Source organism: Nothobranchius furzeri, chromosome 14 (assembly GCF_043380555.1).
Source record: "Nothobranchius furzeri strain GRZ-AD chromosome 14, NfurGRZ-RIMD1, whole genome shotgun sequence".
NCBI classification, from domain to species: domain Eukaryota; kingdom Metazoa; phylum Chordata; class Actinopteri; order Cyprinodontiformes; family Nothobranchiidae; genus Nothobranchius; species Nothobranchius furzeri.
In genome coordinates this window covers 25762885-25778157 of record NC_091754.1, presented here as the reverse complement: position 1 = coordinate 25778157, position 15273 = coordinate 25762885, and the positions used below count along the sequence as shown (strand labels likewise).

At 39.5% G+C, this 15273-nt stretch overlaps 1 protein-coding gene across 4 annotated transcripts; it reads left to right on the top strand.

Annotated features, from left to right (window-relative positions):
- The first annotated feature begins 1847 nt into the window (after nucleotides 1-1847).
- Nucleotides 1848-14323, top strand: dcun1d2a (DCN1, defective in cullin neddylation 1, domain containing 2a). 4 transcript variants are annotated; one of them, XM_015966173.3, is made up of 7 exons: nucleotides 1848-1930; nucleotides 3368-3584; nucleotides 3699-3867; nucleotides 4049-4179; nucleotides 4265-4347; nucleotides 13841-13937; nucleotides 14011-14323. In XM_015966173.3, exons 1-7 carry the CDS (start codon nucleotides 1928-1930, stop codon nucleotides 14088-14090), a joined length of 780 nt encoding a protein of 259 aa, XP_015821659.1. In that variant the 5' UTR covers nucleotides 1848-1927; the 3' UTR covers nucleotides 14091-14323. The 4 variants fall into 4 exon arrangements, with proteins under 4 accessions (XP_015821659.1, XP_054602796.1, XP_015821660.1 ...); XM_054746821.2 differs by lacking the exon at nucleotides 1848-1930 and adding an exon at nucleotides 1956-2078; XM_015966174.3 differs by lacking the exon at nucleotides 1848-1930 and adding an exon at nucleotides 2254-2431.
- Nucleotides 14324-15273: the final 950 nt, after the last annotated feature.

The following is a 15273-nucleotide window of genomic DNA, read 5'->3' as shown; positions in this document are numbered from 1 at the left end:
GGCATGTTACAGGTCTGAGATGCACTTTTGTATGTTTTTTTTTGGGGGGGGGGGTCTTTGTTAGGAGAGTCAGTACTCCGTTTACTTTTGTGGTCCCATAAATCAGGATGATTTATTTTTGAATCTGCTGATAAGTGGGGACTAGAATCTAATTTTTTTTCCATACTCAGAGATTTGAGATATTCTACTTATTTTCTAAGTTGATAAGTGAGTACTCAGGATTACACATGAGTTTATTTGAAGTTGTTGATAAATGAGAGAAAATATTTTCCTTTGTAAAAAATCTGAGGCACTTTTTTTTAAACAGGTTGAGGACTCAAACGTTAAACTTGTTTCCACAGATACTTAAAAAGTGTTTGACTGTATTACTTTCAAAGCTACTGTTAGGTAACTAAAGATTTGTTACATTTTACAAGGTAAGCAAAATAAATGTTGCCTTTTGATCTAAAGATTGTTTCTGTTTACAGTTTTAGAATCACTTTATTTTACCTTGTAAATTAGCTTTTTTTTTAGCATGACCAGTTTAAAGTAAAATAAAAATGTCCCATAGCTTTAACTAACTTGCACAACAAAGTAGTTTATCCTGGAACTGACACTCTTTGTTAATTTTGATTGTGAATCGAGAATCGATTCTGAATCGAATCGGCACCCCGAGAATCGGAATCGAATCAAATCGTGAGTTGCTCTGAGATTCACATCCCTATTGTCTACAACTTTTGCCGCCAAGTTCAGGTTTCATGAGTTTACAAATGCTGTAAATTATTAAGACAAAAGTATTCCCAAATGGCACTATTTTAAATCTCCCAATATATGTTCAGAATAGCAACAAACACATAAAAATTTGCTACAGATAAAGCACCAGCAATATGTTTTATAAACATTTCCATTTCTTAAAATAATTAAAAAAATAATAAAAATACAAATATATATTAAGTACAAGCATTTAAGAATAAAGCATCCACAGCTTGAATAAGTAGCAACGGGCATTTTCAAAAGTTTAAACAGCAACTCTTTCACTGTAAAATGACAACCGCAAATAAAAGGAAGCTGATGAGCACAGATACTCTATCAGCTCTGCTGCTGTGGGTTGTTATTAGAACTTGTTGAAGGGCGGACTTGTTTTTTCATGAGATAAAGCTGAGCTTCTGCCAGCTCCATTTACACTATTGACTTTTTTTGTGAAATAACTCTCCTACATATATATTTTTTCATACCAAATGTCTCAAATTGTTGTCCAAACTTTTTTCCTGTACATTTGTAATATGTGTGTGTATTTAGTTGCATATTACTTGCTGATGAATGTGTTATTCTTTTACCATCTAACAAGTGGTAATAACAGAAAATGCAACTTAAGACTGCATAGTTGATTAAAAACATTTGAAATACGTTTTGAAAAGACAACAAAAATCCATGTATAAAACTGTACTTAAACCTATTTTAATTCATGCACATTTATTGTTGAGTATGACCAAATATGAACTATGTTATACCTTTATTTTGTTATATTTAGATAGAATAAAGTATTTTGTTTCCTTTAAAAGGGTCCTTTACAGATAATTGAATTTATTCCTCTTCACCCACATTGAAAATGGCTAATCTTGGAAAACATAGTCACACATAAAAGGGATGTAACCTACAGTGTTTCTTAGTTTGTTGTTTAAAGAAGTTAAAAGAGAAAATTGGGGGTTTTGAGCAAAATAATGTGCTGCTTTTCGAAAATAAAATGGAATAACTCAAGTTCAAATCTAATATAAATGTTAGATATCTTTTTGTGGTAATTCAATTCAATTAAATTAATGTAATTGCTTGTTTCTGGGTCCTAAAAGATGGTACAGACACCTCTGGCATCTTTTCAGCTGCTTCCTCTGCGCATGCGCGTACCGAGCAACAGACGTGCTACTAAACTGGTCAAACAGCGAGTGTAAAAATGGTAGGTAACCAAAATAAACACAAACCCAGCCACTAACCTTAGTGCCATGGAGGTTTATCTTAAATACTGTTGTCGTCTTATTAAAGTGCTTGATGTGTCGCGCTTTGTCAAGCGTACATGGATCAGTTATCGCTGCTTTACAGGGAAGGTCAGTTGATATTTTGAGAGCAGCTAGCATTAGCTACTCGTCCCATTTTGGCAGTAGGAACTTCGGCTGTGAGCAGGTCAACCGCTGCTCCTCAAAAACGGACACACGCTGGCTCGTTTGGCTGAAATGCGAACTTATTCATAATAACACTGACAGTCGCCTTCTGAGATATTATGTTCATGTTTAATGTCAGTACCTGGCTAGCTCAGCTAACGTTAGCCAGTGTATGTAGACAAAGCTAACCCAACATTACCCCTGTTAGCATAATAATGTCTCTTATCTGAAAAGCATCCAGCACAAACAGCCGGTTTAACGCGTCATTAATCATATAAATTGGATAAATCGTCGGTGCAGTAAGTAGCAACTCTTTGAACTCTTTAGTTTTCAGTCCGGTTTCAGGAAATGATGTTCCTTAGAACTGTGTCAGCTACAGCTAGTTACAACATGGCTTTGGGATTTATTATTTTAACTATATAGAAATTAAGTTAATTTGTAGTTTTAAAAGCTAAGTTACTCATCTGGTTTATGTTAATATACCTCCTCACTACCAGGTAAGTTATATATGTAAAATTTAGACCTCTTAAGTCCAAAAGCAACAATTTTAGCTACGTAAGGAAGAGATAATTGACAGCTGGATACACCTGTATAACCAATCTAGGACTCGCTTCCTTTTTAATGAAATAATGTTAATGTTGTTGTTAAGAAACCAGATCTGGTTGTATCAGAGTCATTTTTTAATCATCATGGTTTCCTATCAATTAAATAGCAACACGTATAAACAGGAAAGTGTGCTAATATCACTTTATCCTGTGCTGTCTTCCCTCATCTCAAGCTATTAAGTAATTCACTTGTACGTGTTTAGGTATTTTATCAGGGTGCTTGTGTTACTTCAGACTCTTTACACCTCTAGGTTCTTGTGATGGCATCTCATTTCCTTACTCGTGTTTCCTCTATGACTGTAGTGCTCTGAGGGGCCTCTGAGGTACAACATGTGCTTTGAGTATCCACAGAACTCCGCCTCAAAAAAATCCCATGTTACTTTTGGCCAAGATATATTTACCTCCATTAGCTCATCTTGTGTAACGTATGTGTCGGTATGCTTAGACTAACAAAGTACGTGTCTCTGAGTGTCTTTTCTGTCCTCCCCACCGTTGCCTGAATGCCTCTAGATGTTTATGTTCTGTTGTGTGTTTTTATCTGCGTGTCGGTCTGCGTTTGTATTCTGTTGCCTGTGTTTTCTGGTCTGGTGGCTCCGGTGTCTTGACAGTCCCTGTCCTGTTTTTGCACAGCATAAGCTGAAGTCTTCACAGAGGGACAAGGTACGGCAGTTCATGTCCTTCACACAGGCTGGGGAGAAGACAGCTGTGTACTGCCTCACACAAAATGACTGGAAACTAGAAGTCGCAACGGATAACTATTTTCAGAATCCAGAGCTTTACTGTAAGGAATCCATGAAAACATCGGCGGATCGGAAAAAGCTGGAACAGCTCTACAACCGTTACAAAGGCAAGCAGATCAACTTCCAGCCTAACTATAAAGATCAATCAATTTTAGATTTATTACAAAAGTTTACCTTCAGTTAAAGGCAATATTTGACGTAGAGTGACTTTATCTCGATAGATCCCCAGGATGAGAATAAGATTGGTATTGATGGGATCCAGCAGTTTTGTGATGACCTCTCGCTGGATCCGGCCAGCATCACTGTGCTGGTCGTTGCGTGGAAGTTTCACGCTGCCACTCAGTGTGAGTTCACCAAGAAAGAGTTCATGGATGGAATGACAGAGCTGGGGTGAGTGTTGAAATCACATCCTCAAAGTATCTCCACATGATGCTTCTGTCGGTGTGGCTCCAGGAAAACATGGCTGGCTAAATATAGTCACCCACCGAGTATTCGGTTTCTTCGTGTTTCAGGTGGCCTCCTGTGTCGTTTATTTTTTTATAATCGTTTTATTTATTTTCTTTTTCTCCAGGTGTGACAGTCCAGAAAAGCTGAAGGCCATTTTGCCGAGATTAGAGCAGGAGCTAAAAGACAGCGGGAAGTTCAAGGATTTCTACCAATTTACTTTTAATTTTGCCAAAAATCCTGGACAGAAGGGACTCGGTAAGTGGAGGGATGTTGATGACACCAGCTGATGTTTTTGTTTTGTGTGCAGATAAAAAACAGTCATGCTTCTCTCTTTGTGCAGATTTGGAAATGGCTGTAGCCTACTGGAACCTGGTTCTGTCGGGTCGATTTAAGTTCCTGGATCTTTGGAATAGATTTCTTTTGGTGAGTGAAAAAAAAAATGAAGTCACCCGATTCAAAATTTATTCCATTTATGCTTATATTGAGTACTAGTGGTAATTTTCATTTTTTATTCGTGACAAATTAATTTTTGCGGACTAAAAACAAAATAAAACACACGCCAATAAAGACTCATTTATGAGGAATATTGACCGACATTTTCGTTGACGAATAAGAGACGACAATGAAAATTGACTGAAAAGAAAATCCAATCAGAAAACAGAAAAGATGGGGGAGCGGAAAAAAGAACCAATCAGCAAATGGAACAGGCAGGACTAGATGAGAAAAGTTAGCATTCCAACCAGACTTTATTCAGACGATGCACTCAGTGATCATAACGGATGGACCATGGTGGAGTATTCCAACCCATTTATTCAGAAATTACCGCAGACACATCGTAAGAGCTGTAATCATAACATAAACAAACAAGAAAATCAACATTCACTTCATATAACGTTTCACCTTTGCCAAATGAACCAAAGAAAAGACATAGCATGTGCTTTCATTAGCCTGCTAGTTCACTCAGAAACTCGTTAACAAATAAGTAATATATTTACAAATTTTTAACAAGAAACCATAAGCATACCTGTTCGACTTCCAGCTAGATGCTAAATTGAAGGTGGATGGAAAACGCTAACCTTCTCCTTAACTTCCTTCTAGTAAGCAAAACAAAATCCTTCCCATCTCCGTGTTAAAAGAGCGCCAGCGTAGCTACCAGCAAACACATAACTGATTAGCTAACTGCCTAACCTGCTTCCGTTAATAGGTTAACAGTGCCATATTTCTGTCATATAGCTTACAAGTCTGGCGCTTGGGTTTGAGAACAAGATAACGAGCACTAACGTTGGCAGTTAACATAGTGTGAGCCGTTTATTTAGTATTTACATGTAAGTAATTTGACGAAGATCCGAAACCGGAAGTCAGCATTCTGAACTTCAAAATAAGAGTCATGCGAATCCAAAAATTATGAATTACTCATGGATATTAGTATCTAAACAATATCTAAATAAACAAATAATCTGGGTTATTTACAAAAAGAACCAATCAGAGTCCAGAGCCGGCTGCTGTTTGAACAAGCTACCGCTAACCAGACATCATATACTGATGTTTATGCGGTAGAAGTTATGTCTAAAGGGAGAAAATGTATGCAGCTGGGAGTAAAAGCAGTAGATGTGACGATCTGAAAAGTATTTGCTTGGCAAGTACACATTCTTGGTTTCTCTTGGCTATAAAACTGTTACGGTGTTGTTGGCAGCTAGCGAGGGATGGGAGAGGGGTGCTGGATCGAACCGAACCAAGCTCACGGAGCAACGCAACACGCATTTTGTCTAGTCATTTTCATTTTTGTGGTTGTTATGGCCGATATGATCAGCATTCAGTGTTCTAGTGGTGTTATTTTGAAGGTAAACGTTCAGGTGTTCCACCTTGATCAAACAGTCTAATAAAAACAATAATTATACCTGAAAACAAATTTTAGGTTTGATATACCTCCACATTATTAGAGTAATACATTTTAATATTTTAAGGTATGATGTCATTTCCTGAATCCTGTCATGTAATATTTCTGCACATTATACGGATTTTTTGTTTTATTAATATTGAGAGGCACAGTTTCAAACTGTCAAGTGTTCATTTTGGGTATTTTTCAATAATTATTGTTATAAAAACAATTATAAGTATGGAGTTTTATTGATCCAAAGTGTGAAATGTGGATATTGCATATTTCTTTATAGGGATGCACAAAATATCGGCATCAATATTGGTATCAGCAGATGTTAGTCATTTTTTAACATATTGGTGTCGGTCCAATAAATAAAACCGGGCCGATATTAACAACTGATTTTTTTTCATCTCGTTTCTATTTCAATTCAATTCAAATTCAAAAATACTTTATTAATCCCAGAGGGAAATTGATTAAGATTTATCAGTTTCGGGGGTGGGGGGGTGTATATTTGTCATTTTCTACTGTACCATGTTCAGCGCCTTGTGCTTCCTGACAGGGTTGCGGAAGGCGCTTTATAAATAAAGCTTTGATTGATTAATTGATTGATTGATGTGACAGTGATTGTAATCATCTCAGAAGCGTAAATGTGTGTGGTGTTTGTATATAATAATGTAATTTCAGCTTTATTAATTTTCATTTTATACAAAATCGGATGGTTTTAAAAGCATTCATATCGAATAGCGATATCGGTCCAAGAATTTCATATCGTGCATCACTATTTCTTTACAGTTTCTAGTGGGTGTAGTTAGCATTTTTATAGGAGACATATACTTGTTTATTGATGTGTTTTTGGTGGATTTATTTGTTGTAAACGGAGGTCAATGTCAGGTCAGGTGATCATGGGTGGGGATTTAACATCATCTCCAACACTTGCTCAGATAATATGGGAAAAGGAGGAGTGGGTGAGCAGGTTGCCGCAAATTTTTGTTGACCGTCAGTTGATCGCTGTGATAATTGTACTGTTTGATTTTGAGCATGTTGTGTTTCAAGTTAATTGGAGTTACTTTAATAAAGTTTTTGAAAACGCAAGTTTGGAATTGCAGCGGAAATATTGTCAACAAAAGGTGTGGTTTGCCAGTATGATGGACTACAGCAACACTTTTAAAACCACTGTACAGAAATGGATTGTTGACCCAGGAAAGCGGATTCAAACTGGAGGCTCTGGTGAGCCAAAAGTCTTTGATGGTGGAAATAAAAATACAGATGAATCTGTTGAGTCAAAGCTGGCTGTTTGTCCAGATGTGGAGGTTCTACAAGATGAAATTAATCCGAATGACAGTGTGTCAAATGTGGAAAGCCGAGCAACTGGAAGACAAACTTCATCTACTGGAGGAAATTCATTTGCGTCATCAACCTTTTCTGCTCGTCTTAAAGCTGAAGCTGATCTGGCAGCTTTAATGGTGAAACAGAAATTAATGAAGCAAAAACATGAACTGGAAGAGGATGAACAAAGACTGCGGAAAAGGAAAGAACAATTGACGAGGAAATTGCTGCTCAAATGGCCAAATTATCTGTGTTAAAAAATAAGGAGCTCTGCGAGTGGAAAACAATCAAGAACAAAGCAAATCTCAGATGGAATGAACTCCTGTGTGGAAAAGACCAAAGACTATCGGTTGAGTCCCACTGCAAAGTCGTTTGTCCCAGAAGCAAAGAAATTAAAGGACCCTGAAAAGGAACAATATGCGCCTGCTGTAAGGCCAAAAGAACCCAGGGCAGCTCACTCTAGGCATTCTGCCCCTGTGTTTGTTGACGGTCATGGAGCTTTACAGAGGTTTCATTTTCATCATTCTCAAGAATGACCTCAAAATCAGCAACAGCCTCCCACTGAAATGAATACCATTGCAGGAAATGAAGACCAACATAAAATTCTGGAAATCATGAGAAAGCAGACCGAAATCACAACACTTCTTATTCAACAACAGTGTATTTCTTCTTTACCAAAAAGAGAAATTCCCATTTTTAATGGAGATCCATTGAAATATAATGTATTCATGAAAGCCTTTGAGAATGGAGTTGAAAGAAACACCAGCAGTTTCTGTGACAGACTGTATTTCCTCAAACAGTATACAAGTGGACATCCAAAGGAGCTGGTTAAAAGTTGTCAGCACCTGGATCCTGAAAGAGGCTACAATAAAGCTAAAGTACTGTTACAATAGCAGTTTGGGAATGAACAGAAAATTGCTCATGCATATATGGAAAGAATTTTCTCATGGTCTCCAATCAAAGCTGATGATGTCAAAGCCTTGGAAGAATACAGCCTTTTTCTCAGAGGTTGCTCCAACGTGATTGAGGAAGTACAATATATGGATGAACTGGACATGCCAGCAAATATGATTTCAGTCATCAAAAAGCTTCCATACAAGCTCAGGGATAAATGGAGGACTGCAGCTTGTGAGCTTCAGGAGAGATGCTACCAGAGAGCGACCTTTATTGACACTGTGAATTTTATAGAGAGGCAAGTGAAAATCCTGACTGATCCGGTGTTTGGAAATATTAAAGATGCTGCACAACCACTGAGTAAAGTTGCAAGCAAACCCAAAACACAGTCTCATTTGAAAATCAAGGAAAGCAGTTTTGCCACCACTGTTGCGCCTTTGGAGAGGAAAAATGCACAAAAAGGGAGTTGAGCATGATTGGACTGTGCAGAAAGGCTGCCTGTGGAAGGAAACATGCATGGTCACTATGTTCGGAGTTTGGAAAGAAGGTTCACAAAGAGAAGATTGGCTTCTTGACAAACAAAGGTGTCTGTTTTGGCTGTTTATGTATTGGACACATCAGCAAAGATTGCAAAAAACGGATAACCTGCGAAGAATGTGGACTCAAGCATCCAACCATATTGCACATTGTTCCCAGAAAAAATGCAAGTGATTCAAATCAGTCAGAAAGTGAGCCAAAGGTTGCAGTTGACAACACACTGGTGTCAAGCGGTCTCACTGGGGCTGGCGATCAAGATTATAAGCTTCCTATCGTTCCTGTTCAAGCAAATGTGGATAAAGGCAACACGATTGTCCATGTGTATGCATTTTTAGTTCAAGGCAGTACAGTGGTCTTTTGTACGGAAGCCTTAATGCATAAGCTTGGACTTACTGGAAGAAAGGCCCGAATACTCCTGAGGACCATGGGTCAGGAACAGGTTGTCAGCAGCTATGTGATAACAGGCTTGGAAGTGGCTGGCCTTGGACATGATCATTTTTGTCAGTTACCGAAGACCTACACACAAGAGCACATGCCTGTTCACAAAGGAAATATTCCCAAACAAACGGATTTGGTGAAATGGCCTCATCTGAGAGAAGTTGAGCTCCCAGCGATGGATGCTGACATTGAATTGCTGATTGGAACCAATGTTCCTAAAGCTTTGGAACCATTAGAAGTAATCTACAGCACAGGAAATGGACCTTTTGCCATCAGAACCATGCTCGGCTGGACTGTGAATGGACCACTGACAGGAGAAAGTGGAAATGAGGAAGAATATCGACAGCCTGACTTGATGGTGAATAGAGTTTTTGTGGAGAACCTGGATGACCTTCGGCAGAAGCAGTTCAAGACAGACTTTCCTGAATGCAGCACTGAAGAAAAGCTTGGAATGTCTGTAGAAGATCAAAGTTTCATGGAACTGGTCAGTTCAACAAACCTGGTTGACGGACACTATGAAATCAGTCTGCCTTTGAGAACAAAGGAATTCAACACGCCAAATGACAGGAAATTGGTGGAGCATCATGCAATACAACTGAAGAAAAAATTTCTAAATAGTGAGCAGTTTTTTGCTGATTATGTTGCATTAATGAACTATCTCATCATAAAAGGCTTTGTTGAGAAAGTACCTGAAAATGAATTGCAGCACACAAACAAGATCTGGTATATCCCACATCATGGTGCTTATCATTCCACAAAACAAAAAATAAGAGTGGTCTTTGATTGTGGAGCCAGTTTCCAAGGAACATCACTAAATGCTCAGCTGCTACAAGGACCTGATATCACCAGTTCACTGATTGGAGTGTTGACCAGATTCAGGAAGGAACCTGTGGTGATCATGGCTGACATAGAGTCCACGTTTCATCAAGTGAAAGTCCCACCTGGTGATGCAGACCTTTTGAGGTTTCTTTGGTGGTCAGATGGAGACCTAAAGGAAGATCTCTCTGAGTTTAGGATGACGGTGCATCTATTTGAGGCAACTTCATCTCCAAGCTGTGCCAATTATGCCCTTAGAAAATGTGCTGAATATAACAAGGATTATTTCAGTGAGGATACCATAGATAAAATGTTGCACTGTTTTTATGTGGATGACTGCTTGGTATCTGTGGGTTCAGAGGAGAAAGCTATGTCCCTTTACCACGAACTTGTTGCCATCTGTGCTAAAGGTGGTTTCCAACTGACAAAGTAGACAAGTAACAGACGCGCTGTTCTAGCAGCCATACCTGAATCCCAAAGAGCCAAGGATGTAAAAGAACTGGACATGGACAGTGACTACTCATCTATTGAAAGAGTACTGGGAGTCAAATGGTGCATCCAGTCCGATACACTGAAATTCAGGATCCAAATGAAAGAAAGACCGCTCACACAAAGAGGCATCATATCAATAGTAAGCTCAGTCTTTGATCCTTTGGGAATTTTAAGTCCAGTCGTGTTGCTGGCAAAGAAGATCTTGAGAGAACTAAACAGTAAAGGATGTGGCTGGAATGACATTATACCTGAATCAGCCACCAAGGAGTGGAACAGATGGTTACAGGACCTACGGCTGGTTGAGAACTTCAGCATGAGGAGGTGTTTGAAACCTGAGGATTTTGGCGAAGTGACCGTTGCACAGCTGCACCATTTTTGTGATGCAAGTGAATATGGTTATGGCACAGTGACTAATCTGGTGTCACAAAATGCAAAAGCCCAAGTGACCAGCTCGTTCATCATGGGAAAAGCAAGAATTGCTCCTTTAAAGTAAGTACCCATCCCCAGAATGGAGCTGATCGCAGCCACAATGGCAAGTCGTATTGATACCCTGTGGAAAGGGGAACTGCACACGGATCTCAAAGATTCGGTTTTTTTGGACCGACAGCGTTTCAGTGCTGAGATACATCAAAAATGAGACTTCAAGATTTAAAGTCTTTGTTGCGAACAGAGTCTCTGAAATCTGGAAGGCTTCACATCCTTCACAGTGGAGGTATGTTTACACTCTGAGTAATCCTGCTGATGCTGCTTCAAGAGGTTCAAGAGTGGAGACATTTCTCAAGAACTCCTCCTGGAGTGCAGGACCTGCCTTTTTTCTTCAGTCTGAAAGCAACTGGCCTACAAATCCAAATGAGGGTCAACTTTCATCGGATGACCCTGAAGTAAAGAAATCATTTGCTGTCAATGTTGTTTCAACAACAGAAGTGCTCGATCCTGTAACAAAGATGTTTCAGCATTTTTCTTCATGGATTCAACTGAAAAAATCTGTCGCTTGGATCTTAAGATTCAAGAAATGGCTGTTGTCTCGTGTTAAGAAGAAGAAACAGCTAAACGACATCACCAAGACAGAGCTAAGCAAGAAACAACAAACATTGGAAGAAAAAATGGAAAAAGAGGGGACATTCTGTACTTATCTGTCAGTGATGGAAATTGAGACAGCTGAAATGGAGATACTGAAATTCTCTCAAAGAAAGAGGTTCTCCGAAGAAATCCAAAGACTGAAAAAAGGGCAGAAGGGTGAAGAGCTCTAGCAGTATTCACAAACTTTGTCCGGTTATGGAAGAAGGTGTTCTGAGAGTTGGCGGTCAGCAAAGCAGGGCAGCTATGCCTGAAGGCTCCAAATACCTGATCATTCGATCTAAAGATTTGCACATCCATCAGCAAGTGGGACATAGTGGATGCATCCACATGTTATCCAAACTGTAAGAGAGGTTCTGGATAGCTGGGGCTGGTTCAGATATTAGGAGAATTCTGTCAAAGTGTGTCATTTTTCTAAAGGTTAACGATAAGCCAATATTACAACAGATGGCTGACTTAACTTCTGATCGGATTACTCCAGACGAACCACCATTTAGCTGCGTAGGGGTAGACTACTTTGGGCCCTTTGAAGTGAGAAGCAGAAGGAGCACAGTGAAAAGGTTTGGTGTTATTTTTACCTACCTCAAAATTCGAGCTATCCATATTGAGGTTGCAGCTTCACTTGAAACGGACTCCTTTATAAATGCACTGAGGCGTTTTATTGCAAGACGTGGCCAAGTGAAGGAGCTTCGGTCTGATAATGGCACGAACTTCAGAGGAGCTCATCGTGAGCTGAAGATTTCCATTCAACAATGGAACCAGTCACAAATCAACAACTTCCTCCTTCAGAAGAGCATTAAATGGACCTTAATTCCTCCTTCTGGTTCCCATCATGGAGGTCCTTGGGAGAGATTGATCAAATCACTGAGGAAGATTCTGAACTCCACTCTGAACGTACAGCGCTTGGATGAAGAAGGACTTCACGCTGTCCTATGTGAAGCTAAGGCTATAATTAACAACAAGCCAATCACTAAAGCGTCTGCAGACCCCAATGATTTGGAAGCTTTGACACCGAATCATCCGTTGCTTCTAAAGACACAACCTTCTTTACCACCTGGAACCTTTCATCAGACTGACTTGTAAAGACGATGGCGCCGGAGACAAATTCAGTACATGTCGAATTTGTTTTGGAAGAGGTGAGTTAAAGAATATCTCTCCCAGCTACAGGAACATCAGAGATGGCATGGAGTGCAACTCAACGTCATCACTGGAGACATCGTTCTGGTGATGGACCACACTGCACCACGCAACTCATGGCTTATAGGAAGTGTTGGAAACTTTTCCAGACAGAGGAGGATTTGTGCGTCAGGTGCGCATCAGAACCAAGAACTGCATCGAACGTCCCATAACAAAGCTATGCCTGCTTTGGGAACGTAAAGTATGAATGCTGAAGGGAATCATCGATTCAAGCATCATAAATGGACACATGGTTTGGACTTCAATCTATTTTTGATCAGGCTTGAACTGGTTTTCTAAAGGCTTTTCAGATTCGTAAAGTAGAATGGACTAACTTTGTCAGACAATTGAGTTATGGACTTAAATTTGTGGATTTTAATGTGTCTCCTATGCATTTTTAGATAATTATTATGTCATAAATGAATAATTAGGGGCTGGTGAATAGGAGACATATATATGTTTATTGATGTGTTTTTGGTGGGTTTACTTGTTGTAAACGGAGATCAATGTCAGGTCAGGTGATCATGGGTGGGGATTTAGCATCATCTCCAGCACCTGCTCAGATAATATGGGAAAAGGAGGAGTAGGTGAGCGGGTTGCCGCATATTTTTGTTCACCGTCAGTTGATCGCTGTGATAATTGTACTGTTTGATTTTGAGCACGTTATGTTTCAAGTTGATTGGAGTTACTTTAATAAAGTTTTTGGAAACGCACGTTTGGAATCGCAGCTGATGTTTATAAAGAGCGCGTCACACCGCCCCGACTCAGCCTCTCAAGCGGCTTTTAGTTTGCCTCTGAAGTCGCAGAAATAATTTTCTTTACACAAGTTGAAAGTTATTGCATCAGAAGAAAAATACATTTATTTTAGTCGATAAGACTAAAACTAAAACAAATTGGATGACTAAATTGTGACTAGAATTAAAAAGGTTTTTAGTCAAAGACTAAAACAAAATTTCTTGTCAAAATGAACAGTGTTGAGTACTAAAGACAGTTGTCTCAACTTTGACTCCATCAGAGAGCATCCAAACAATGTTTATTTCCTCTTGAACAACCAGGGAAAAAACAACTTAATGGTCGAAAAGTCCCTGATTCCAGTCGTTTATGCAGATTAGTATGTTAATACCATCCAGACAACTGTAGGGGGCACATTAGAGCAACAAAGCGTCAAATTTGTCCTCTAAACATTCAGGTTTTTGTGGGAGAGGTCAAACATCAGCTGATGCATATGATTAAATGTAACCCAGTAAAAATCAGTGAGCCCATACTTTTCCACCATCACAGGAACATCATAAACGATCCATCCCAAAGGACACGTGGAACCTATTGTTGGACTTTGGTAACATGATTGCAGATGACATGTCAAACTATGATGAAGAAGGTGAGTCTGACACCAAAAAATCCCTCTTCCTCTTCTGCCGCTGAGACACTAACAACTTGTTTTGCTCCCTCAGGCGCGTGGCCCGTTCTAATAGACGATTTTGTGGAATTTGCTCGACCAATTGTTACAGGATCAAAACGTAAAACTCTCTAAATCCGATCCCAGCTCTGGAACGCCAGGACATTGTTTCTTTTACAACGACTTCATAGTTTTTCTTCTTTTTCTTTTTTCTTTTTCTTGTTTCTTTTTTTAAGACTTGTACAGGAAAAAAAAATTCTGAAAACTAGACTTGAGAGAGAGAGAAAGCAGGAGCACTTGAAACTGTCAGGAAACCGTTTTTCAGGGAGCTGGGTGGAAAAACTTCGAAAGTGGCCACGTTCTGTGTCCAGTTTGAGCCTGAGGCATCGTAATAGACATTGCCAAATTCTCGGCACCCTGGATGCCCCAGCCACCCACCTCCCCCCCCCCCCCCCCCCCAGCCCCTCTGATCTGCTCCAGGAGGACCACGAGGGCGTTGGGCACGGCTCTGAGAGGAGGTCCCCCTGCTGTGTCTGCTCTGAATTGACTGGACGGGAGAAAGCCGTGTGTGTTTTAAGAGTCTCCCTTGTCATTTTTTTTTGGGTTATTTGAAGCTCTTGAGTGCAAACATCCCGTCTCACACCAACTCGTGGACAGCGTGCTCACCCCACCAGCACCGACTGAGCTGTTGCAGTTTGTAACTGTACATACTGTATCTAACGAGAGTTTACAGAGGGAGCTATAAGAAGAATAATATAAATACGCTCAGTCTATAAATGCAAACAGATGATTGTTTTATGTACAGTAAAGATCTCTAACGGGATGCCTCGATATTGTGGACGGTAATGCTGTTGGTTTAACTGTTTGTGGGATTTGTGAGCTTCTCATCAAAAGCATGTTGACATCATTTTACATCACCTCGAACTGGTTTCAGAAATAAATCCTCACTAAAGTACAGGTAGTGCTTTAATTTAGCTAACCGATGCTGATGTGTGGTATTCATTTTTTTGAGTAATCTCAGTTGGGAGTGCTTGTAAATTTAATATAGTCACGTCTTTTCCACTGTTTCTTAAAAAAACTGTCTTGTATTTTTATTTTTAAATCTGGTGACCCCCTTAAGGGTTAAACACGCGCACAGAAAAGACAGCATTTAATTCAGATTAGGAGCCTACTTTTAAGATTGCATGGCACACATCTGTATGTTATAGTGGCAGGAAGCTAATAAGGTTCAGAGGTCAAGATGACAAAGTACGCCTTAAGAATAAAGAAAAAATACCTGTCTGTTGAATATTTCTGTTCCTGTTCCACCCCCGGTCCG